This window comes from Sarcophilus harrisii, chromosome 4 (assembly GCF_902635505.1).
Source record: "Sarcophilus harrisii chromosome 4, mSarHar1.11, whole genome shotgun sequence".
NCBI lineage: Eukaryota > Metazoa > Chordata > Mammalia > Dasyuromorphia > Dasyuridae > Sarcophilus > Sarcophilus harrisii.
Genome location: NC_045429.1, coordinates 288,291,957 through 288,317,974, shown reverse-complemented (window position 1 = coordinate 288,317,974; position 26,018 = coordinate 288,291,957). Strand labels below are relative to the sequence as shown.

Here is a 26,018-nt window from a genome sequence, read left to right as displayed (position 1 = left end):
TCTAGTCCTTTTCCTTTCTGCCTTTTTTCTTTTCCTCCTTCCTTCTTTCCTCCTTCCCAATCTCCTTCCTCTTTCCTCCTTTTCCTCCTTCTTCTCTTCATCCCTTCTTCCCCCTTATATGTGGGTGCTCTGTACAAAGGAATATAAATTTCTTGAACTAGAACTATTAAATCAAGAATCAGATTCAAATAAATTTCTTGATTATGCTTAACCCCAAATCACTCTGACTTTCATTGCTTGGCCAATTAATCCCATCCCAAGTCTTCCATTGATCATTGTTTGGTTTGATGGTTCAAAATGAATGTAAAAAAAAATTGTTTCTGTTTTGGCTAGAAACTTTGAGAGTGTTTTCCTTCCAAACTGATCTTTTTTTTGAATAGGTAGTAGAAAACATTTTTTTTTTGCCTCATTTCTTACCCAGCCTTAATCATTCAATGAGTGTTGCCTCAAATAAACTGAAATCTGGAAAAGACTTTAATTTAATAAGGTCAAAGTCTTCTACCAGATCTGCATTTCATTCTGCATTCATATTTAAACTGCATTTCTAGTTGTCCCGGATGGCTTCAAAGGAAACAATGAAACTGGTGACTTTGCACACTCTGTCTCACATAAATCCAATTCACTTTCAAGTCAAAACATCACCTTCCTGATGTCATTGGTCCTCTTTGAGAAGGAACAAACATTAACAGCCCAGCATGGAAGTGGTTCTATCAAGCCTATACAACTGGTAAGTGCTACCCATTAATTGTATAGACAAGACTTGAAGGCAAGCCTTTTGCCTGGTGGCCTCAGTGTAGCTGTGCCCACCTTGATTCTGAGACCTCCTCTACCTCCTCACCTCTGGCTTCCACTCCAGCCATTATCTTATAAAGAATACTGGACCTAGATTTGTAATTAAAAACTGCAGATTTCTCTACATCAAACTGAAGTTTGCTCTCTTATAACATCATAATTTTATCCTCTGGAAAAACAAATATTTAATCTAAATCCTTCTCTTTTCTATATCCATGAGAATATTTGAAGACTTCTCAGATTCTCATTCTCATTGTCTAGCTTTTTTGGGGGGGGGGGTATCCTCCCTTGGTGAGGGAGAATAGTATAATATTTAAACCATGGGAAACAATAATCCATCTCATTTTCTTGGAAAGTTCCCCTTCAGCTTTTATCCTTCCTCTTTTCTCCTCTGCAATGATGCTTCTTCTGACTTTCTAGTTGCCTTTAAGGGCCTAACTGTGTGCTCAGTCAGACTTACTACTCATCTTTTACTCTTATATCCATCTCCTTATATTCAGGAGCCATCTTTCAAAATGCCCTCAGTTACTATCTCCTCCAGATCTTCCTTGATTGCAGTCAGTCAGATATGAACCCTGTCTTCTCTGATCTGATACTTTTCCTACCACTTATCTTATTCTAGTTTTCCATTGCATGTCTTCTAGCTCCCACCAGATTATCATTTCTTCCATATTGTGATTGTGTCCTGTTTAACTCTGTAGGCTCATAGTGCCTTGAGCACAGGAGGTGTTTAATAAAGATTTGTTGAATGCCTGAATGAATGAGTTCAGAGAAGGAGAGAAGAGGAGGGGAAGGCATTCCAGGTGGAAAGAAAATCACAAGGAAAAGCAAGCATTATTGGAAGATAGAGGATATGTGGAAGATAAAGTTGGAGAGTGGTACAATGTCCTCAGGCTGAGTGAGATATGGAGAGTTCTCTCTTCCTCCCTTCTCCCTCCCACCCCTATCCCCAGAACAACACTTTGCCAAGTCTGGCTAGAGTTCAGCTGTGCTACTACTTATAAGGTGCTCTTCTTTAAGAAAGAAATGGCCTTTCCCCTTTTCTTACATGGAATCATAGATCTACAATTGGAAGGGACTTTGGAGGCCATCTAATTCAATTCCCTAATTTTACAGCTGAGGAAAATGAGGCCTAAGGTGGTTGTGTGATTTGTCAGAGGTCATAGATGAAGACTTTAAAGGCAGGATGTGAACTCTAATTCTCTGATTCTAGAATGAATTCTCAAATTTCCTTCCTAGGTACCAAATACATTTGTTGAATTAATTTGTGGGGCAGTGAAAAGAATACTGGCTTTGAATCCCAGCTGTGCTACTTGTTGCTTGGGTGGACAAGTCACTTGGACCTCTATTACCTAACTGGAAAATGAAAAGGTTGAACAATATGACCTCTTAGTTTTTTTCCAGCTCACAATCGATGATTCGATAATCATGCAAATGATCCTCTAGGATCCCCCTAACACTGTGCTCAGAAGCTTCCTCCTCTGGGACCCAACTTCCTATTTCTTTGGTGATATGTCTCCTGCAAAGTGAGCAGTACTCTCCAGGTGTCTTTAGCTACTTCCATGTGCCGGCGTAGTATTGCTTTTCAAAGAACAGTATATTCATAACTATGTTACAGAGGTAAGGGACAAGCATGTTCCAGCCTCATGATTCATGCATGCTTCTGGACAGGAGAAGAAAGAAGTGGACAGTTATTAGAAAAGAATCAGAGAAGTTGGGAAATTGGTAGCTCTGGCTTCTTTAATTTAGCTCCGGTATAATGGTGTATGGGTACTCCACGTCCTACACAGGCAACAGCACCAGAATTTACTGTGAAGCTATAAGACCCAACGTAGAATCTGTGACCCTTGTGAGCTAATGGAAGGCCTACCTTAAGCAATTATGTCCATACACACTTTTGACTGTTTGAGTAGACATTAATTAAGTTGGACCTCTTCATATGGAGCATTGAGGCTCCAAAAGATAAAGTTTGATCCGATCACACTTCTTGATTCATAGTCTGGGTGGGCAACACTACTGTCTGGAATGTTAAATAACATCAGATGAAGGAGTAAGATGCAGTAAGATGCAGGACTTTGGGGAAATGTTTTCCTGTCTCTAGAGCTATTCTAGCCCCAGTGACCAGCACTCAAAAGGAAACCTAAAGTCAATTTTTCAGGGTAATCCAGTTGAGGAGGGTCATGGGAGTGATGATAAACAGTGGCTCAGAGAACAAAGAAGTAAGTACAGATGGAAATCAAATCATTATTGACTTGGCAAGTTTTTAGGCTCATAATAAATGTTTATTGATTATTGATTAATTGATTAGCGAGAGCCTGTACAAGAGGTGTGTGCAAAGTCAGCTGTTTGCACTGAGTCAGTCTGACTTTGTTTAAAACATTGACAACTCACTTGCATGCATCATCTCATGATGAAGTACGCCAGTCAAAAGATCTTTGTCCTTATATAGAACTTGTTTATGCCTGTTTATAACAAATAGCTCATAAACTGAAGGGAAGCTGGTTTCTGGATGCTTACTGTCTTGGTGTATTTAATAAAATATTTTAACTTTCTCTTCAAGCCTTAAAGTATATTTTGGTAATAAGTTCTAAGGTTTTATTAATTAAGAATTAATTGGATTTTACATATAAACTTCATTGATAATGATAAGGAAAGTGAAATTATTTTTCCACTTTTTAAAAGAATCTCATAATTTTAAAAGGCAAAAGAATTCATTTTACAGTTGGGCCCTCATAAATTTTTAAAAGATTCTTATATCAGGCATAGGACTTAAGAAAAGATACGAAAGAACAAATATATAGAAACTGAAATTTTCTGAAGTTTTAAAATTGGAGAACCAGAATTATCTAGGAACTTATCTAGGTATAGAACCAGAGAAGTATCTTTTAGAGATATCCAGAGAATAAAGCTTATATTGTCCAAGAAAAGATATCTAGAAATCAGATAACTCCATGAGAGATCTGAGACTATCCTTTCCGGACATTCTATTCCTCTAACCTACAGAGAATAGGAAGCTCTTACATAATTTTGTGACTCCTACATTCAATTAAGTGATCCTATATGGGAACATGATCCTATATGGGGTCTTGATCTATGGTTCAAGAAGCTTAGCTCTAGGCAATTCTCCAAGATGGTAAATTTTGGGTGATTGTTGCTAGGCTTCAATAGGAGTTCCCCAAACGGAAGAAAATACAACTTCTGCCCCCTTTCCCAGAAAAAAAAATTAACCAGGAGACAGAGGTATCTTTCCTGACTGGGATGTAACTGCTATAACCTAATCTAGAGTCAAAGGCTACCTCAGACTCAGGAAGATCTAAGGCAAGTCCCACTTCTGTGACTTTGGACAGTACCCCAGGTAACTCTTTAAGGCACAGAGGTTCTGATCTGTGTTGAGAGAGATAATTTCTGCCTCAATTTCTCTCTGAAAGAATAGGTCCTATTTAAAATAAAAAATCCAAGCTCACCCCACCAAGCCAAGGGAGTGACCTTTGATTTTGTAATCATGGGGAAATGATTGAATTTGGGTTTCTCTGAGTTCCCATCCCTTATGAGCCTGGACAGAATCCCAGTCCCTCCACAGATGCAGCTGACCTCACCTGTATGATTGTAGGGTGCCTTCTGCCACTGGAACTTGGAGGCATTAAAGTTTAGATCAAAGGCATACCCTCCCGAGTCCCAGATGGTCCCACTGTCATGTTGTCCTGAAAGAGAAAGAAGGCACCTGTGAAACTAGAGGGATTAGGTTGGGACAGATTTGCATTGTACCCAGTGATATGCCTAGATCAGGGGGGACTTTGGGGAAATGTTTTCCTGTCTCTAAAGCTATTCTAGCCCCAGTGACCACCACTCAAAAAGAAACCTAAAGTCAATTTTCAGGATAATCCAGTTGAGGAAGTGATGGTGAACAGTGGCTCAGAGCACAAAGCTTTATGGAGAGGGAGGCAGAGATCCTGAGCTGCTGGGGAAGAAGCAGGGCAGACTATCCAGGAAAGAGTTCCTCTGGAATAAGGCTTGGGGATGGAGGCACTGTTAGCATCACATTGTAAAACATTATTCTTGCTAAGTACTAAAGCAAGTTAGTTCTTCTTGTTAAAAGCCTGTGGTTTGGGCAGAGCCTTTTAAGTTTCAGACCTTTGTGGGAAACCCACAAAGGTCTTGCTTGGGTGAGGCAGTAGAGATGAGCTATGACTTTGGAGAAGCAGTCAGAAAGAGCCTAGGATGAGTATAAAATGTTTAACTGGACCTAACTTTTCCCAGAATGGCCTTGGCATGTCAGTCAGTCAATAAAAATTTATTAAGCTGCTATTTTCTTAAGTTGATCGAAGTTGATGCTAATTAATGTTCATCAAGGTCTGTTATCATAAAAGTTGAGTTTATTTTTTTCCCAAATTCATTTTCCTTTATTTGCTAGTAAAATTTAACCTCTGCCTTAGAAGAGAACAAAAGGAGCATCCAGGTTAAAGAAAGACTGATTACCAGAGTCAGCCACCATAGCAATAAGGGAGAACAACTGCTATAGAGTGGGGCCAAGCGTAGATAGGAGAAGCAGAAGGAAGGAGAAGCACAAGAGTAAAGTAAGAATGTCTCTGGTTTTCCTCAGTTTGCGGTTTCCCTCAGCTGCCATTAGTAAGGGGTCTTTTTCAGTTATCATCTCATTTATTCCTCACAAGTCCTCAGACATTGTAATCCCTGCTTCTTGGAATGAGACCAGAAGGCCAGGAACTATCCTCTGATCTTCTGCCTCCCTTTTCTCTAGATAATTGCCTATATAGGAATGGATTACTGGACGCATAAAGAGTGGTGACAAGTAACAAATGCGGGGGAACCAATGTTGTTCCCCCATAAGGAATGTGGTAAAATTCACACCTAACACTGGGCCTTTCTAGATTTTCACATGGGCATTTTCTAGTGTACCTGGTTCCCTCAAACCATGGATGGGAACCTGGAAAATCTATCTAATAGAATCTGGACTCGACGTCCTACAGCCTGAATCATTAGCAATGTCCTGAGTGCCTCAGGAAAACACCCTAAACCCTCCTCCTGGATGATGGGTGGTGAATCCCTTGTTGGGTTCTGACTCTATCTTACTCAGACTTTTCCTGGACCTTTCTGTTTCCTCTTTTACCTTTCTAGGGGGGAGTTGGGGCTAGAAGCTATAGGGAGAGCTCAGCCGCAATTGTTGGGTTTCTTTCATTTTTGCCCTGGGTTGCAATGTCATCATTTCCTCCCTGTATCCAATCTGAAACTCAAGTCTTAGAAGAATTGCCTGGGGCCACTGAGAGGTGCCGGTGCCTTGGCTAATTTCAAGACCAGCTTTCTATCCACCTTAGAAAATGGAGCTCCTTTGTCTCAAAGGCTAGCTTCAAGTTTTGGGCACAAGGATGTTTATTCACTGAAGATCAACCAAGATGAATGTAGGATGATTGGTTTTTCAGCTACAGCAGCTCTTAGAGTCCGTATATGAAGGCACAGCAGAGTTTCTATCTGTGACAAAATGAGAAGTAGCTGCCCCGATAAAATCTCAAATCCCTTCAGAGGACTCTGTAATAGGAGGAAAGGTGTTGCCTTGGAGAAGGAGCTGGGTTTGAATCTCAACTTTGAAACTTACCCACTTGTGATCTTGGGCAACATAATAAAACTTCTTTATGTCTCAGTGTCTTTGCCTACAAAATAGTTACGTTGCCTAAGTCATGGGGTGTTGGTTGTCATACTCAAGACTTATAAACTGTAAATATTGTATAGCCTATCTTTTTTATGGAGGTGCAAGGTCACACACACAAACAAGGTTTAATGGAAGAGGCCATGTAGATAAGACAGATTCAGAATTCACTGAGGTCAAGTTCAAGGTCAAATTTCACTATAGCACACTGCAAAGACCCTCTTTCCCTCTATCAAGGAGAATTTCCTTGAGGAGGTAGACTTTTGCAGGCAAAAAGAGGGGAGCCTGGGTGGGTAAGTAGTCAATTCCTTAGCTCCTAAGTAAACAGAGAGAAGAGAGAGATGGGTGTTTAGGGAAAATCAAGGGAAAAACTCTACTTCATCCATTACTGAAGCCACTAAGACCTAATGCCACTAGCTCTGATCATAGATGTCAAGAGATCACTTCACATGGCTTGACTAGAATAGAACTGCATTGGGCAGGAAGACACTGTGGACCTAAAGAACAGCCAGAAGTTTGTTTTTTTAATTGTTGTTTTTCCTCTGAGGCAATTGGGGTTAAGTGACTTGCCCAGGGTCACACAGCTAGGAAGCATTAGGTGTCTGAGGCCAGATTTGAACTCAGGGCGAGTGCTCTAACCACTGTACCACCTAGCTGCCCCAGTCATTAGTCCTTGAGCTAATGCAGAGAGGACTGGGGATAGAAGAGAGCATTTTAACTCTGGCCCATTGCATTCTCAGCACAGAAGGCCAACCTTTTCCCTTTCTTTGATATGTACTACCTGTGATCTTGAACAACACACACACAAAAATTATTTTTATACCTCAGTTTCCTTATCTGCAAAATGAAGCTAATAATGCTCTTACCGCCTAAGGCCCAGGGTTATTGGAAAGATCCAATGAGATGATCAATGCCTCCATTTCAGAGATATGTATGAGAGTGCTTTGTAAAAAGCAGAGTGCTACCCTAAGCTGCTCCTGCTCAGTATCACAGCTTCTCTCTCTTCTGTTCATATATCTTCAACCTTTCCCTATTATCATTATAGAAGACATCCATTTTCTATAGTGGAAAGATTTGAGTTGGGCAATCCAGGTTCTACCCCTGGCTCTGCCACTAATTCTGAATGAGCCACTTCTGGGCTTATTTGCTTCTCTATAAAGTGAGGGTGTTGGACTAGATGATCTATGACTAAAACAAATAAAAAAATAAGTAAAAAAAAAATCTTCTACAAAGAAAGAACACTGGAAATGAGTGTAAACTGTTTGCATTTTTGTTTTTCTTCCCGGGTTATTTTTACCTTCTGAATTCAATTCTCCCTGAACAACAAGAGAACTGTTCGGTTCTGCACACATAGATTGTATCTAGGATATACTGTGACATATTTAACATGTATAGGAATGCTTGCCATCTTGGGGAGGGGGTGACAGGAGGGAAGGGAGAAGTTAGAACAGAAGTGAGTGCAAGGGATAATGTTGTAAAAAATTACCCTGGCATGGGTTCTGTCAATAAAAAGTTATTTAAAAAAAAAATCTTCTAGCTATAATGTTCTTTGGACCCAAGATATCTTTTAAGAGGAGCTTGAATAAACAGCAGGCTAAACTCATCTGAGAGAGGGAATAATCATCCTGAGAAACTGGGCAAGGTGCATTCTGAAACTTCCCTGGGAGTTTTTCCAGGGGATTGGAATGGGAGAATGTTTGAGAAATGTAGGGGTGACAAAGAACAGCCAGGGCTTTGTGCCAGGCACCAGAACTTTCTTCACGTGTGGGCTGCTCTACTGGATACTCTCTTACTTGGCCAAGATTGCCTCTTTCCAGGTACTATAACTATCATTTTCCAGGGGATGAACTGCCCCAGTGTGCTACTAAGTACCCAAATCAATTAGGACATTAGGGATCAGAATGACATCAATTAGCACTGTTCCCTCCTTTCCCATAGTTGAAAACTCCAAATGGGCTCATAAAGAGTTGAATCTAACTGGAAAAATTGAATAATAAAACAGAATCAGGATCTCTGTGATCTTGGGAAAGTCACAATCTTTGGATTAGACTAGAAGAGCTCTTAGGTTCCTTCCAGTTCTACACGTTTGATTGTAGCTAGGATTCTTCCATCTCTCAATGCTCATTGAAGCCTACTTTTAAGCACATTTCCTGTTACCCTTTCCAAAACCAGCCTGTTCCTTCTCTCCTATTCAATGACACACAGGGCTGATGGGGGGCAGCTTCTCAGGAAAATGTAGCAATAATCCTAAAGTTACCTGGCCTTGGGAGTGATGTAGTTAAAAATAATATAATTCTTCCCCTAGCTTCTAGGGAAGATATAGTGATAACCCTAAGGTCCCCTGTCCTTAGGAGTGATGTAGTTCCACAAACATTGCTGGCTATCAGCTAACAATCGGTTGTTCAGTAATAACAAAGTTTCTAAGACAATAATGGGGTTTCCTCAACTCCACCTCTAAGCCAAAAAAATTAGCATATCAGTGACGTGAAGCAACCGATCTTTCTTTCTCCTATAAATCCATCTTCTCACTCCTGGTTCTTTGCCAATTCTTTTGGAACTTAGCCTGCTTTAATTGGCATTACAATTATAATGAATTTTGCCCTTTGACTTGGAGATGGGTCCGAGCTTGCAAATTCTTTTGAGACACCTCGGGACAAAAGCCTTTTTGGGGGTGGAATTTGAACTTCAACAGAGCCAGTAAGAATTGGAATGCTCCTTGCTCCCTAATGCTATTTTCAGACCATCAGCACTCAGTAACCATTTATCTCCTTTCAAGGTTCAATTCCTCCTTCCTAGATCCTTGTTTCTATCACCTATGGACTTCCAGGGCCCCCTTCCCTCCCTACCCCACTCCCCCAATAAGTTCATTTCCTGACTCACAACCTTCTTCAGCAGAGATCCCATCCCCTGTAAGCAACCCAGCCTCCAAATTCTTCAAACTTCCTAACTCTCATGATGTATGCCTCCAGTCCACTTCAACCAGAGACAAAGTTTTCAAACTCTCTTCCCTTACCCCCTGGGAAATTCAACTAAATTTGTGTCAGTGCTAGAATTCTGTTATGGCTCCGATGGGTTGGAAAGGCAGCCTATAATAGAATGATGATAAAAAAAGATATAGGATGGCATAAGGTCACTGGCACAGCTTCTTCCTACCTACAGAAATACTAGAAATTCTCTCATTTGACACTCATTCTTTTGGCTCTCCTAGATTATCCAGGAATCAATTGCTACATAGAACTCAAGTAGGGAGACACATTATACCCATAGGTTGAGACCCAGACAAAGTGGGCCTGAAAAATTCATTATAGTTGAAGTCCAAAAGACCTGATGATCATAATTCTGAATCATAATTCTGCCAATATAGGTGGTGCCATTGGAAGTTGGTCTTTGGTAGGTTTGATACTAGTTTTGTTAGAGTGGGAGGAAAGTTATATAGTGTAGCTCCTAGGGAGAATATAGCAATAACCCTAAGGCTACCTGGTTTTGGGACAGCTGTAGCTCCACAAACAAAGCTAGTTTTCAGATAATAATCTGTTGATCAGTAATAACAAAAGTTTCTGAAACAATCTAGGCCATAGGATTCAATAATGGGATACATCCCACTCAGCAAGTCCACTTTTAAGATCACTCCTCAATTCCTCCTCTAAGCCATAAACTTAGCATATCAATGACAAGAAATGTCAGATCTTTCCATCTTTTGCTCCTGGTTCTTAGCGAAATTCTTTTGGAATTCAGTCTGCTATTAGCAGCATATTAAATCTTTGGCTCTTAGAAACAAATTGAATTTTCAAATTCTTTTGCCATACCTTCGACAACAACCTGGGAACCCTAACATTGTTGGGGTGTCTTATGCCTTAACAAGAGCACCAGTATATGTGTGATGATTGGAGATCTTTCATTCCAACGGGTGGAAATGATGTAAATTGTGTCCCTTTTAACCTTTGTGGGGGCCCTGAAAATTTGTTCTTCTTTTGGAGGAGAATTCCTGAGTTTCAAAACTCTCCCAGCCTCTTGGGAGGGGCCACACCCTTCTGTCCATAAGGGAAACTCCTAAAAGAAGTAATGGCTTTTCAACTAGAAATCTCGGCCCTGGGGCATAATCAACATTGAGTGGCTCAAACTCCCAGTTAAGTAATCTCAATTTTGAATTAAATTGAAGCCCTAAGCCTCCAGCTAATAAAAGACAACTCTGATCCCTGGAAGAAGTCCTAACCGGGATAATGCATACCGGTGACCCACCTTTGCTTATTCCCTGCCCACTAAGAAGGCAACTTCCTAGCAAGCTATATTCTTAGGGGAAATAAAATTCCTTTTGCCACAGATTTCAGGTTTGCGAATTATTTCTCAAAGGACCTGCAACTCGACCACAGGGGATCTCTCTCCCCCCCCCCCCCCCAAATTTTCATCCCTTATCAGAAGTGATATAAATACTAGTAGACCAAAAAACAAGTTTATTCCAGGCCTGCCTTATAGGCTTGAGTCTCTGGGTAGGTGTTGGGAAAGGGGAGAAAAAACTTGAGGCACACCCAACTATTCATTTCTTCTCTATTTTATGAGCTGGGCAAACAACCATGTGAAATTGCAGTCAGAGACAGGACAAATTCCAGAGAGTTTCAGGATTGATAACAGTTTACATGGAAGTGACTAGTTCTAGGAACTAAATTCTACTCCACTATTCACCTGTACCTTTCCAATTCTCCCTTCCCCCCCCCCCCCTTACCATATGGGTAAGGAGGAGTTAGAAAAAACCCCGGCTATACTATGGAAAGCTATGATGAAACTAATTCCCCCTTCCCAAAGCTCTATCCTCTCTCCCCATCCCTTATGATGATGTCGACTCCTTTTCTTTACCCTGCTCCTACCTTTTTGATTCTTCTTCCTCTCCCTAGAGGCAGCTAGTTGGTGATGTAGCTCTGACTTCAGACCCTAGATAAATTGTGTGACTTTAGGCAAGTCATTTAACCTGTTTTCTTTAGTTTCTTCCACTGTAAAATGAGAAGAATAACTACACCTATTTCCCAGGATTATTGTAAAGATCAAGAGAGACTATTTGTAAAAAAACAAACAAGTTTTAATGTATACTTTAACATACTTAACATGTATTGGTCAACCTGCCATGGGGGGACGGGGTGGGGGGAAGGAGGGGAAAAATGGGAACAAAAGGTTTGGCAGTTGTCAATGTTGTAATATTATCCATGCATATAACTTGTAAATAAAAAGCTATATTAAAAAAAACCCAACAAACAAGCAAAAACACTTAGCACAGTGACTAATACATAGTAGATGCCATATAAATGCTTATTCCTTTCTCCCTTTCCTTCTCCCTCTAGGCTTAGTGGACAGATGGAAACCTCAAAAAGTCAGGTGTGTTGGGGGATGGGAGAGTGAAAAGAAGAAACGAAACTAAGCTCTCTCCCGGAAAGAAAAACCACTCTGTTCTACTCCCATTCTTTCTATTCCCAATCATGATTCAAGATTGATGATGATCTGGCTAAGGATGGTCCTAGAAAAAATCAGGGCAAGACTCAGAAAGCAGAGGTCTAACCCATGTCCTCACTGTTAATTTGAGGAGATTTTGATGAGGGATGAGGGTACCAATGAAGAGGTTACACAGGAATGAGTGGAGTTCTGAGCAAAGAAATTCGCTTTAAACCCAGAGGCTATGAAAAAAAAAAAAAAAAAAAAAAGCTTTATTGTTTAAAAAAAAAACACACCAAGAGGGATTCTCTGGGTGGGGCATATCATTCTCAAGGGAGAAGTGATCTGCAAAAAGTCATTTTTTGAAGACCCATTTTATGTATGAGTCTAAGGGAAGTCTCAAGTAAATGTGAAATCTTGCTTGGGGTTGTGACTTCCCCCAAGAAAACTTATCTTGCTCTGAGAGGATGCTCTGAGAGACCATTTGGGTTTGTAGATCAAAGAGGACATCTTTTTTTGTGATTTTTACATAATTTTACAGGACTCACTCAAGTCATACAGAGTTCACTCTCCTCAATTTCAGATACAGAGAAGGAAAAAGGAGAAGGGACTAAGGAACAAGGGTCAAACCAAAGGATCATAGGAATTCCAAAGATCGTCCAGTCCAATTCTTTTATTTTATGGAGGAATCAGGCTAATCTTTAGAGTAAGCCTCATCAGAGGCAGGATTTAGCATCAGACTACAAATTTAGGATTGAAAGGAGATCCTTTGAGTCTAGCCTAATCCCTTCATTTTGAAGAAGGGAAAGCTGAGGTCTAGAATCATTTAAGTGATTTATCCAAGATCACATGAGAAGTATCAGAAGCAGGATTTGAATCCACATCCTGGGACTCTAAAACTACTCTGTAATGGACCCCAGGTCGTGGTATCATTCTTTCCACTAAATCATGATTGAATCCAGGTTCTTAGATCCCAGAGTTAGTACTCATTCCACTAAGAATTCCACTAAAGAACGGGAAGGAGCAGCAAATAAGGAAACCACAGAGAAGAGAAAAGAGGAAAAATGGGAAATTGTGTTGGGGGGGAGGAAGGCTGTGAAGAAGACAAAAAAAAGAAGATCTAAGAGTGGGAAAGTAGAGAAGGGTATTGGGGAAGGGGAGGAAAATGAGGGTGTTGAAATATTAAAATAGGGAAAGGGTAATGAAGGACAAAAAAGGAGAGAAGAGAAAAGACGGGGAAAGAGAGCTCTAAGAAGGAATATATTGATTTGTAGGGAGAGATTCTCCAACACTAATCTTTGCCCCCACAAAAGTTTCCGTTTCGGACTAGACACAATTGGAGGCTTGGAAATCCAGGAAGGGAGAGTCACTCACCTGTCTTAGCAAAAGCAAACTGGGAAACTAGGAGCTGAAGTACAAGAGACAGGAGCCAGAAGGCTAGCATCTCCTCCTTCCCAATTAGTTTCAATTCTTCTCAGCCCTTGTGCACTTCAGTCTGATCCTGTCACCTTCAGAACCGTCTGGAAAAGTGAGCACTCCAGGAAAAGAAACCAGGAAATAAATGTATCTTGTGAGAAACCTTTGACCTCTCTGAAATTTTATGTCAGTCCTGAATCTGAACCTGGACCAACCCAGGATAGCCATTTCCACTGAGTGGGTTACGGTATTGGGCCTTTAGCTCCTTGGCTAAAGGGCAGTGGGTGGGGAATCCCATCTATATGACACTTTCCCGGGACCTATCAGCAGACTGGGAGAAAGAGATGAGAAATTACAGATTTATAACCCTAAGAATAATGACACTGGGACCAGGAAGCAGCTGATTACAAAGTGGTGCAACAAGTAGAGAGCATTGGGGCAACAAATACTCAAGCAAACATATTAAAGGCTAGAAAACAATAGAACATCTAGAAAGGAGAAACTGAGGCCTAGGAAATAGAGATTGACATAGAAAGTATCGATTTTAAAATTTCTTTTTGAAATAAAAGAAAAACCAAAGATAGGGTGAAGGGCAAAAGGAACCAGTATGGGGGGGGGGGGGGGAAGATAAATACAGAGAAATAGTAAACTCTTAGTTCATTCTCCCTTTGTATTTTTGCCTGATAGTTATTTTGAGAATAATTCAAAATTCACAAAGTATATTAATTTTTTCTAGCCAAGTACAAATTATTGTCTAAAATTAATTGACATTACACTGACTTTGCCTTTAAGAGATTAACAGAAGAATGAAGGGGGGGAGGGAGATGGTAGGAAAGATTGACTAGAGTTTTGCCCTAGGATGTTGAAATTTAGTGTAAAAGGGAAGGTGAACACAATTGAGCTTGGCAGCAAGAATAATAATTATGCTCTGGGTATGCTTCTCTGAAGTCTACTCTACTCTGCTCCTTCCTAATTCCTTGCCCCCAAGAGAAAGCAGTCCCTCAGTCTCCCAACCACAGAACTATATCCAAAACCTAAGGTCTCTTCATCCCACCCCCAAATGACTTTGTTTTCAAAAAGTAATTTGAAGGCACTTTTCAAGCAGTCAGCTCCCAGATAATAAATACAATGATTAATTAATTAATGGCTTTGGGAAGAGAATGCTCTGATAGATTTGCAACAGGTGAATCCCCAGGTCTATCCCCTGAGTCACCTAGCAGCCCATTCTCCCCTACTACCTCTACCTCACCAAGTGTTAAGGCAGGTAAAGAAGGAGTTCCTAACACTTTTTGAAATAAGAGACCAAAGTAGAAAGGAGGGCAAATTCCCTGGCCATTTGGGTTCTTTTGGGGGAGGAGTCTAAGCTCCGCTCACTCAGCAATTGAAATTTATTTTAGTATTTTAGTGTTAGTTTTAGTTTAGTATTTACTATTAGACAATATTTTAGTAAAGTATTACATAATGGACAATATATAAAAATATACAAATAAGATTTCATTCCTTCTCTATGATACCAATCTAGAATATGGTCTACTTCTCTTTGCTACTGGATTAACAAGGAATATCTCCTTTGCTAAAAAATCTGACAGATTTCCCTACTCGTCCTCTCTCTCCCCCCTTTCCTAAGTACTCAGCAGATGGAAAAATTCAGGACACTTCCCACCATAGCCTAGGGTCTAGCACTTTGCCTTCCCCAATATGCCAACTCTTCCTCCATCTATCTGTCCCTTTTGTCCCTCCCTCCTGGGGTCATAGGGAAGCTCATATAAATAATGCCAGCCCAGAAATAAGAATTCCTGGGAGGAAAAGAATTCTTGGGTTGACTTCTCTCTGGCCTTCTTTCCCCCAACTCGCCAAGTCAATAATTAGTCACCTGTGACCTTCTATAACCCTTGGTTTGCATCTCTTCTGATGCGCTGACTAGTCATCATTTTGTTGTGCAGTAGTCTCAGCCTTAACAGTTTTTAAAATTCCTTACGGACAAGAAGCAAGTCTTATCTAAACGTCTTTCTTTCTTTTAAAAAAATTATTATTATTTTTCACATTATTTTCTTTTTAAAATTTTAAAGCTCAGGTTTTCTCCCTCTCTCCCACCCCTTCTCTATCCACCAAGAATACAAACAATATATCAATAAAACATGGGAAGTCATGCAAATTTTTCAAAAAAAGAGAAAATTTTGTCTCAATTTGTTTTCAGCTCTCTCTTTAGAGGTGGATAGCACTTTTTCATCCTGAATCTTTTGTAATTGTCTTGATTCATTGTATTGATCAAAATAGCCAAGTTTTCACAATTGATTATCATTAAAATATTGCTGTTACTATACAGAACATTATCTCCTAGTTCTCCTTTTACTTTGCATAGATCATGCCATATTTTTCTAAAACCATCCTCTTGTCATTTTTAATAGCAGAGCAGTACTCCAAGCACAAATATATACCATAACTTCTTCAGCCGTTGCCCAATTGATGAATATCTGCTGTCTCCAATTATTTGCCACCACAAAAAGATCTGCTATAAATAAGTCTGTACATATATTTTCCTTTCTTTTCTTTTCTTTTCTTTTTTTTTTTTTTTGATTCCTTTGGGATATTAGTGGTATTACTAGATCAGTTTTTAAAATCCTTTGGTAATTCCAGATTGTACTCCAGAATGATTGACCAGTTCACTATTCCACCAACAATTTATAAATGTACCTGTTTTCCCTCATATACCCTCCAACATTTGTCATTTCGGTTAGGCATGAGTGATGTGGTATATAGTTCCTAAGGTGGATATAGCAATAATCTTTAGGTTTATCACCTCTATTGACAGTAGGATCTCCATTCAAATTCAGGCTGAAAAAGCCTTCAAAGCAATTTCATTTGGGAGATTCTGGTCTGATCAGCTCAAACTGCTCCAGCCCCCCACCAAGATCTATTCATATAATAGGTTTCTGTTTACTCATTTCTTTGCAGGTCAAAAGTAGCATGCCCTGCCTCTTTGGTATAGCTACAAGGACCCTTGTCCTTGTAGGCATTCTTTTCTCAGTGCCAACTCCCTTTTAATAGGACTTTGCCACTAAAGAAGTCAGTTTTTCTAGCAAAGCTAACTTCTCATCCAACAATAAACTTCCATTTTTGCCACCGAAAACCCTTCGGGTTTGTGAATTCTTTCCTGAAGAACCTTCACCTACAACCAAAAGGGGATTTCCACAACTCTCTGACTGCCATTAGAACTCCATTATTACCAGATCACTCCTCAACTCCACCTCTAATACCACTCCTCAGTTCTCCCTCAATTTTGTAAAATTATCATATCAGTGACATGAAGCACTTGATCTTTCTATCTTTTTCCTATAAATTTATCTTCTTGCTCCTGATTCTTTGCTAAATTCTTTTGGAACTTAGCTGATTGTTAGCAGTGAAATAAATCTTTGTCCCTTAACTTGGAGACAAACTGAGTTTGCCAAATCTTTTGCCATACCTGTGTACCTGTGACACTGACCCGGGGACCCTGATCCTTGGGGCATCTTATGCTTCAATATTTGTTACCCATATGGGGAGCCCTGAATTTCAAGTCCTTGTTAAAATAAGCCTTTTCACCCCTATCCTATAGTTGGGACACCCCAAGCACCTTGCTATCCCAGTTGTAGACCCCAGGTGGGATCACCTGGAGGGAAGTAGTGATTAAAAAGAGTGGGGATAATTTTCTTTTTTCTTGCTGAGGCAATTGGGGTTAAGGGTCTTGCCCAGGGTCACACAGCTAGGAAATGTTAAGTGTCTGAGACCACATTTGAACTCAGGTCCTCCTCACTTCAGGGCTGGTGCTCTATCCACTACACCACCTAGTTGCTCCACAGGGATCATTTTCTAATCTGTCTCACTGAAAGCATGAAAAAGGGAATTAAGAAGCAGATTAATTATGAAAAACTCAAGGAAGTTATTCAAGGAGCTGAGGAAAATCCTGCCCTCTTTCAGGGACACCTTGTAGAGGCTCTAAAAAAATACACTCACTTGGACCTCTCTTTTCCAGAGCGGACCACTGCATGTCAGCCCCAGACATTCGAAGGAAGCTGCAGAAGGTAGCCATGGTCCTCAGACTTTCCAGACACAGCTCCTGGAAACAGTCTTTAGAATTTTTCATAATAGGGACCGAGTTGTGATAGAGGATCAGGACAGCAAGGCTAGGGCTAGGAACAGAGAACAGGCTCAATTTTTAACTGCTGCTATATCCAGAAACCATGGGGGTTTGTGCTTCACATTTCATGGCCAGGTCCGTGCCCTAAGTGCAAACAGGAGGGGCACTGGAAGAGAGACTGCCAGCAGAGGGGTCAAGCTACCTCTTCCCAATGCCCATTCTCCAGTCTCCTCAACATCAGGAGTGATGGTGCCTAGGATTCGGCCAGTTTCCTCCTTACTCCATCATGGTGGACAGACCCAATAGCTTTGAATGTGACAGTTAAGTCCACTGAATTTCTCCTTGACACAAGAGCCTTATAGTCTGTCCTGCCCTGGTACTTGGGCCCCTCTCCTGACACTCCTCAGAGGGTTATGGGAATTGAAGGAAAATGTAGGAATTGCTTTGAGACCTTTACTCTGCCTTGACAGTTTGGTGACCTGTTGTTCTAATACTTTTTTCTTATCATCTCCTCCTGATCAACTCCCCTGTTGGGGTATAATTTGATGTGAAATTGGGGACCCAATTTTCACTTCTCAGACTTTTGTTGTACTTTTTGTGTTTCTGTTAAAGCCCTCATATTCCATCTGAAATATTGTAGGAAGCAGATTCCTCTGTCTGGAACCAAGGAATCTCTGGGAAGGCTATTTATGACACCCCAGATTTAGTGTGCCTCAGGAATCACAGCATGTTCTTTTACAGGCCAGAGGCTAGAAAGAAATTGCAACCCCTGATTGAAAAATTTCTTAAGCACAGGCTTTTGGTTCCTTGTCAGTCTCCCCTGTGATACTCCTGTCCTCTCAGTTAGGAAACCAAATAGGGATTTCCATATGGTACAGGATCTCAGAGCTGTTAATGAGATATTTATTCATATTCACCTCATTGTGCCTAATTCTTATACTATCCTAATTCAGATCCCTGGGGACACAGAATAATTTTCTATTTTAGATCTTAAAGATGCTTTCTTTTGTATATTATTGCATAAAGACTCACAATTTCTTTTTGCCTTTGAATGGACAAATTTTGGGGAATTTAACCCATGTAAATTAACATGGAGAGTCCTATCTCAGGACTTCTAAGATAGCCTTGTCTTGACTTGGAAAACTCTTGGATAGACATTGGCTAAAGATTTAAAAGACTTGGAGCTGCTTAATAGCAGCCTCATCCAGTATGTTGTTGATAACATCCTGATCTGTCATCCAATGAGAGAGGATTCTCTGGCTATTACCGCAAAACCTCTTAACTTTCTGGGCTCCCAAGGCTATAAAGTATCTTTGCCAAAGGTCCACATTGATTGTCAGTCTGTTAAGTATTTGGACCATGAATTAACCCTCATCTCCTGTTTACTCACAGCAGAGAGGAAGCAGATGATTTTGTCACTCCCTGAATCTGCCACAAAGAAACAACTATGTACTTTCCTGGGCTTGGCGAGATTTTGTGGAATCTGGATACTTAACTTTGGGATTATTGCCAAACCACTCTGATTTCTGAGACACTTCCGTTTGACTGGGGCTCTGATCAGACCAAGACTTTTATGACCCTGAAAGCTAAACTAACCCGTCCCAGCATTCGCCCTGCCTAATTTAGAAAAGCCTTTTACTCTATAAATTGATGAACAGTGGGGCCAGGCCCTGGGGCTCTTGACTCAGTCCCTGGAACCCAATCCCAGGCCCACTGCCTACTTCTCAAAGAAACTTGACTCAGTGTCATGCAAGTGACCCTCCTACCTTTAGAGCCCAGTGGCTGCCACAGCCCTTCTAATTGAGGAAGCCTCCAAGCTCACCCCAGGCCAACCATGGCAAGTTCTAATTCCCCACTGGATTCAGAGCCAAAGGGCATCCGTGGCTTGTTAGTGGGAGGCTTACCAGACATTAGGCTCTCCTGCTAGACAGCCCTGACTGTCACCCTCTGGGCCTGCTCCCCTGCTCCCTGACAACGCACAGATGACATTCACAATTGTGAGGAACTGTTAGATTCTGTCTATACCAGTTGACCTGATATGAAGGACATTCCTTTCAACAACTAAATAAGATGGTGAATGGTTTACGGATGGATCCAGTTTTCTTGAAAACAGGGAAAGGAAGGCAGGTTATTCTGTGGGGACCCCAGGAGCACTTTGGAGGTTAAACCATTCCCCCAGGGACCTCTGCTCAGAGGGCCCAACTTCTTGTCCTCACTAGAGCTTCAGAATTGGGGAAAGAAATGAAAGTGAACATCTATATGACTCCAACTATAACTTCCATGTCTTGCATGCTCACAGGGCTGTGCTATATGGAGAAAGAGGATTTTTGACAGTCAAACATTCACCCATTAAGTATGCAGGGGAAATGCTACAATTACTACAAGCTGTCCATGAACCTAGAGAGGTTTCTGTTATTTGTAAAGAATATTAGGAGGGAGATTCGCTTCAGGCCAAGAACAGGCTTGCAGATTCAGCTGCCCGTGCTGCTTGCTGCCTGTTTGTCCCTGACCATAGCCCCTGTGATTCCCCAACTCCTGGACTCCCTCATATAGCACTCAGGTACAGGAACAGGGACACACCCTTTCTTCTTCTGGGTGGTTTCAAACACCAGTTTCTAATCTCCAAGCGAACCAGTGGGAACTTCTCTTTGGCCTACCCCAAGCTAATCACTCGGGAAAGAATGCGCTCCAATCCCTTGTGAAAGGTATGGTCACAAACTGGGAAAAACAAGTAGACAGGTTTGCCAGGCCTGCCCAGGTTGTGCCCAAGTAAATCCTGAAAGGGCTGTTACCACCCCACTGAAGCTTGTTCAGAGAAGGGGCACATACCCAGAGGAGGACTGGCAAATAGATTTTACACATATGCCCCCTTGCAGGGGCTTCAAACGACTTTTGGTTTTTGTTGGCACCTTTACTAATTGTCTAGAAGCCTTCCTTTATAGAACTGAGAAAGCCCAGGCAGTATCAAAGTTTCTGCTGAAGGTCATGCCTCATTTTGGCCTGGCCAGTTCTTTGCAGAGTGACAGTGACCTTCACTTCCCAAATAACCCAAGCTGTGGCTGAGGCACTTAAGATAACATATCATCTCCACTCTGTCAATCTTCTGGGAATGTGGAGAAAATGAATCATCCTCTCAAGTGAGTTCTTACTAAACTTATATGAACCTGGAGACTCATGTAAAGACACTCCCATTAGGACTACTTGGAACGCACATTGCACTTTGGGAGAATATTAAACTGAGCCCTTTGAACTTCTGTATGGGAAGCCCTTCTTAATTAACTCTGACATCCTTGTAGATTCAGAACAGCATCTGGTCACCCAGTTTGCCACACAGTTTGGTGGTCCGGAAGGCTCTTTCTGAATATACAAATGAACATCTCCCTTAACCCACAGATGCTCAGGCCTAGACTGTCACCCCAGTAAATCTGGAGAACATGGTATATTTGAAATCTTGGAAGGCCCAAGGTCCTTCAGTTTCTCGTAAATGGTATTTAACATAAAATGTAAAAGGGTCATTTTGACTGTTCCAACATTAGTTAGACTTGAAGGCCTTCCTAACTGGACTCATGTTTCTAGAATTAAATATTACATATTCTCCCTCAGACCTTTCTGGATTTCCTGTGAACCCACAGAAACTACTGTTCCACAGGACTCCTGGAAAAACTGGAGCCATATGGAATGGAGAAGGGTGAACCTAATTCTGAGACTCAACACCCCTGGATGCTGCTACCATCTTCAAGTCACATGTCTCCCCTCCTCAGTTCTGGATCAGTACCAGCTCTACACTCCCTATCAGCCTGAAGCAGCTCCAGAAGATGAGACCTTTGTCCCTTTACCCCAAATGAATTTGGGTCCCAACTGCTTGGGGTGTGGAATGATGTGGTGTAGCTCCTAGGGAGTACCCAATTCCACCTCTAAGAATGCTCCTCAATTCTACCTCAAGTACATAAAATGAGCATATCAGTGATATGAAGTACTTGATCTCTCTTTTTCTTATAAATGATATATAAATTTTTTATAAATATAAATTTTTCTTATAAATAAACTTTGATTTATTCTGAAAACTAGCTGTTTGTCTCTTTTGACCATTTATCATCAATTGGGGAACTGCTCTTATGTTTATAAATTTGACTCCGCTCACTATATATTTGAGGAATGAGACCTTTATCAGAGAAACTCACTGTAAAATTGTTTGATATTACTTCAATGTCTATGGTACTTTTAGGAAAATGTGGTTTTCCTGGGACACTGATACATTGTTGGTGGAGGTGTGAACGAATCCAACCATTCTGGAGAACAGTTTGGAACTATGCTCAAAAAGTTATCAAACTGCACATACCCTTTGATCCAGCAGTGTTACTACTGGGCTTATATCCCAAAGAGATCTTAAAGAAGGGAAAGGGACCTGTATGTGCACGAATGTTTGTGGCAGCCTTCTTTGTAGTGGCTAGAAACTGAAAAATGAGTGGATGCCCATCAGTTGGAGAATGGCTGAATAAATTGTGGTATGTGAATATTATGGAATATTATTGTTCTGTAAGAAATGACCAACAGGAAGATTTCAGAAAAGCCTGGAGAGACTTACACGAAGTGATGCTGAGTGAAATGAGCAGGACCAGGAGATCATTATATACTTCAACAGCAATATTATATGATGACCAATTCTGATGGACCTGGCCATCCTCAGCAATGTGATCAACCAAATCATTTCCAATGGAGCAGTAATGAACTGAACCAGCTACACCCAGCGAAAGAACTCTGGGAGATGACTAAGAACCATTACATTGAATTCCCAATCCCCATATTTTTGCCCACCTGCATTTTTTATTTCCTTCACAGGCTAATTGTACAATATTTCAGAGTCTGATTCTTTTTGTACAGCAAAATAACGGTTTGATCATGTATACTTATTGTGTATCTAATTTATATTTTAATATATTTAACATCTACTGGTCATCTTGCCATCTGGAGGGGGGGGGGGAAAGAGGGGAAAAATTGGAACAAGAGGTTTGGCAATTGTCAATGCTGTAAAGTTACCCATACATATAACCTGTAAATAAAAGGCTATTAAATTAAAAAAAAAAAAAAAAAAGGAAAATGTGGTTTTCCTGATTATCTCTTTTAATAGGTCTAATTTGCTTTTGCTTTGTCTGAGATCATGATTACTATTCTTGTCCTCTTCACTTTAGTTGGTGCATATATAATAGTTACTTTCTGTGTATTTCAAGTATATCTCTTGTATACAACATATTTTAGATTTTGGTTTCTAATTCATTCTGCTATGTTTATGTTTTATGATGATGGGTTTTCAGGTAGCCTGATAATTCTTAAATTATCTTTCTTTGATCTATTTTTCAGGATTATTTTTCTACTAAGTTATTTTATATTTTCTTATTTTTTTCATTCTTTTGATTTTGCTTTTATTGTTTCTTGGAATCTCATAGATTTAATAGGTTCCACTTGCCCAATTCTAATTTTTAAGGAATTATGTTTCCTTTAATGAGCTTTTGTACTTCTTCTTCTACTTGATCTATTTCATTTTTTAAAGAATTATTTTCTTCAGTGAATTTTTATGTTTCTATTACTGTTAGGTAGATTCTGGTTTTTAAGGTAATATTTTCTTTAGTATTTTTTGTGCCTCTTTTATCAAGCTGTTAATTCTCTTTTCATAACTTTCTTGTATCACTCTCATTTCTTTTTCCATTTTTTCCCCTTTTTTGGGGGAGGGGGATTGAATAAGTATTTTTCCTTCAGGGTTTGTTTCCTGCTGTTTTCACATTGTTCTCTTCTTCTGAGTTTAGGTCCTTATCTTCCCTTTAACTTCCCATAATAGCTTTTTATGGTCCTTTGTTTTTTTTAGTTTGGGGGTGGGGTGGGGAGTATTGTTTGCCCATTTTTCTAGGTTATTTCTTCACTTTGAACTTTATGTTAATGTTGACTCTGAACTTATAAATGTTGACTCTGTTCAGCTGAAGATGCGGAGACACTGTGCCAAGCTTCAAATTTTTTTATATTGATGTTTTCAGACCCAGCTCTGAGAGGTCTTCAAGTTTCCAGTGCTTTCAAGGAAGTGTGATTTGGGGAGAGATCATTGCTTTCCTGATCTTTGTTCTGGTTTTTTATTCTAGAAGAACTCTTTGTAGCCCAGCAGCTGTAAGAACTAGTGTTCCTCTTGGCCCTAAAATTGTGACTAGTTCCTTGCTTGCCTGCAGTCACAAAAACTAGCTGTCTTCTTGACCCTGGAAGTATGACCAGGGCCTCTGCTTTCTTGTGACACCATCAGCACTCCTTTCAACCCTAGAAGTATAATAAACTCTATTTCACTATAACAAACTCTATTGCTTATGAGCAATAGAGTTGCCAACCAGTGCCAGCTGCACCTGGTACCAACAAAGGGTTCCTGTAATTTCTTTCTGTCCAGTTGCCCAACCTCCTTACCAGACTCTGGACTAAGAGCTCCCAAAGTTTCTTGCTGTCTCCTGCCTCCAGGACCTACTGCTAGTCTTTTTGTGCCCACTCCAGTGTTACAGACCTTTCCTGCCAACTTCCTAAGTTGTCTTAGGCTTAAAAAATGTCTGTCTCTGAACTTTTGTTGTCTCTGCTGACTTAAGTCTCTCTTGATTTAAGGCATAATTTTAAAGTTGTTTAGAATGGAATGTTGGGAGAGTTCAACAAATTCTGGGACTGTATTCTACCATCTTGACTCCAACTTCCTTATTTAAGTTTCATAGAGAAGATTCTTTAGTGTTTACCACAATGGTCTCTGTACCCAGTTAGTAGTTTATAAATGTTTAACTGAACTATCAGAGATTTCTTTCCACACCCAAATCCATATCCACCCACAATTAATTTCTCAAGGAACTGAAGGGTTCATACTCTTCTCCATTTTTCTGTTCCTCCAAGCCAGTTTTTCTTTTCTTTTTCTTTCTTTGTCTATTTCATTTTTTAAATAATTCTTTTCTTCAGTGAATTTTTATGAATTCTTTCTTTCTTTCTCTTCTTTCTTTCTTTCTTTCTTTCTTTCTTTCTTTCTTTCTTTCTTTCTTTCTTTCTTTCTTTCTTTCTTTCTTTCTTTCCTTTCTTTTCTTTTTTTCTTTCTCTTTTTTTCCCCAGGCCAGTTTTTCTATGAGAAATAAAGGAGTACAATGAATTGTTATCTGATTGAAGTCAGGATTATCTGATTTGAAATCAGGAAGACTTGAGTTCAAATAAGATGCTTATTGTTTGTGGAATCCTTGACAAGTCATTTAACTACTTATGCCTTCAGTTTCATCTTTACAACAAAGGGGTTGCATTTGGTATTTTCCAACCAACCCTAAATCTATGATCCTTTGAATCTTTTCAGTGATATCTTGACTTTTTCCAGAATGTATGAGGATAATCCCAATTCAATATGAGGGATCAGAATGGAGATAGGACAGTGAGGTGTTTCTCCACCATCTCCTTCCATTTTAGATATAAGGTGGGAAGGGGCAAGGCCTCACTTCCAATATTACTCTTGACAGTTTCAAACAATCTAACATATATGTGTGATTTTGGTAAATCACTTCTTTCCTGGGTCTCAGTTTCCTCATCTCTAAAATGAAGGAGTTAGGATTCAGGGGTCCTCAAACTACAGCCCGTGGGCCAGATGCGGCAGCTGAGGACATTTATCCCCTTCACCCAGGGCTATGAAGTTTCTTTATTTAAAGGCCCACAAAACAAAGTTTTTGTTTTTATTATAGTCCAGCCCTCCAGCGGTCTGAGGGACAGTGAACTGGCCCCTTATTTAAAAAGTTTGAGGACCCCTGGGTTAGATTAAGATTCCTTCTAGCTTCTGAATGAAAGCTGCTTTGCCCAAGGTTATGTACAATTTGTGGCCTGAGCTACTTATATAAAGTTAACAGTGCTCGCTTGATGCCAGTTCTTCATCACTTTGTCTTTAGTCCTTGAGTATTCTTCTCACTCCAATCCAGATCTATTTTGTCTATGATATAGTTTTTGCCACTTCTGGTCCAAACTGGAGAATAGAGACTCTATAATAGATGCAAGTGATCAAGTTGTATAAAGATGTCCTTGACTCTGCATTGGATATCTTCCTGGATTATGGCCCATAATTGTGATAGGAGAATTTGGCTACAGGGTAGGAAGACATGTTAAAATTTAGTCAGAGGCTCAGTTGGAAGGCAGTGCTCTCCCATAAAAAATTGAACAAGGGGGATTTCTTATTGATTCCCAGGGGAAATGTTAGAAACTGGAAAAGATCTTAGAGGTTATGATTCTCTTGGAAGGTAATAACTAAAGGGAAGGAAAAGCTCAATGTTTTGGACTCTACCTAAGCTCAGGTTTCTACTCCATGTCTCCTGGCCTCTAGGGCTTCTCTGATCTCTCTGGTCATATAGGAAGAATTCTCTACCTCAGCTCTGTTTTCCTCACTTTGCTTTCCTTAATCTTCAAGGACTAAATCCCTGCCCAAATATCATATCCTCTTGCTATTTCACAGGTAAGCTAAAGATCAGCTCAACAACGATTCCAGTTAATCTCTATGACAGTGGGTTAGGGACTGGCATGATGAGCTGGCAAGTTGCCAGAGGATGAGCTGGCAAGTTGCCAGAGGACAACGTCATAGGAGCCTAA

At 40.3% G+C, this 26,018-nt stretch overlaps 1 protein-coding gene across 1 annotated transcript in view; it reads right to left on the bottom strand.

Moving 5' to 3' along the window:
* The window catches only part of LOC100923173 (mucin-2), a 33,621-nt gene extending 20,017 nt beyond the window's left edge, over positions 1-13,604 (bottom strand). Inside the window, exons 1-2 of the mRNA XM_031968632.1 lie at positions 13,244-13,604; positions 4,389-4,493 (exon numbers count right to left, since the gene is read on the bottom strand). Coding sequence (XP_031824492.1) covers positions 4,389-4,493; positions 13,244-13,313 — 175 coding nt within the window. The 5' untranslated portion in view covers positions 13,314-13,604. The remainder of the gene's footprint in view (positions 1-4,388; positions 4,494-13,243) is intronic.
* Between the last annotated feature and the right edge of the window lie 12,414 nt (positions 13,605-26,018).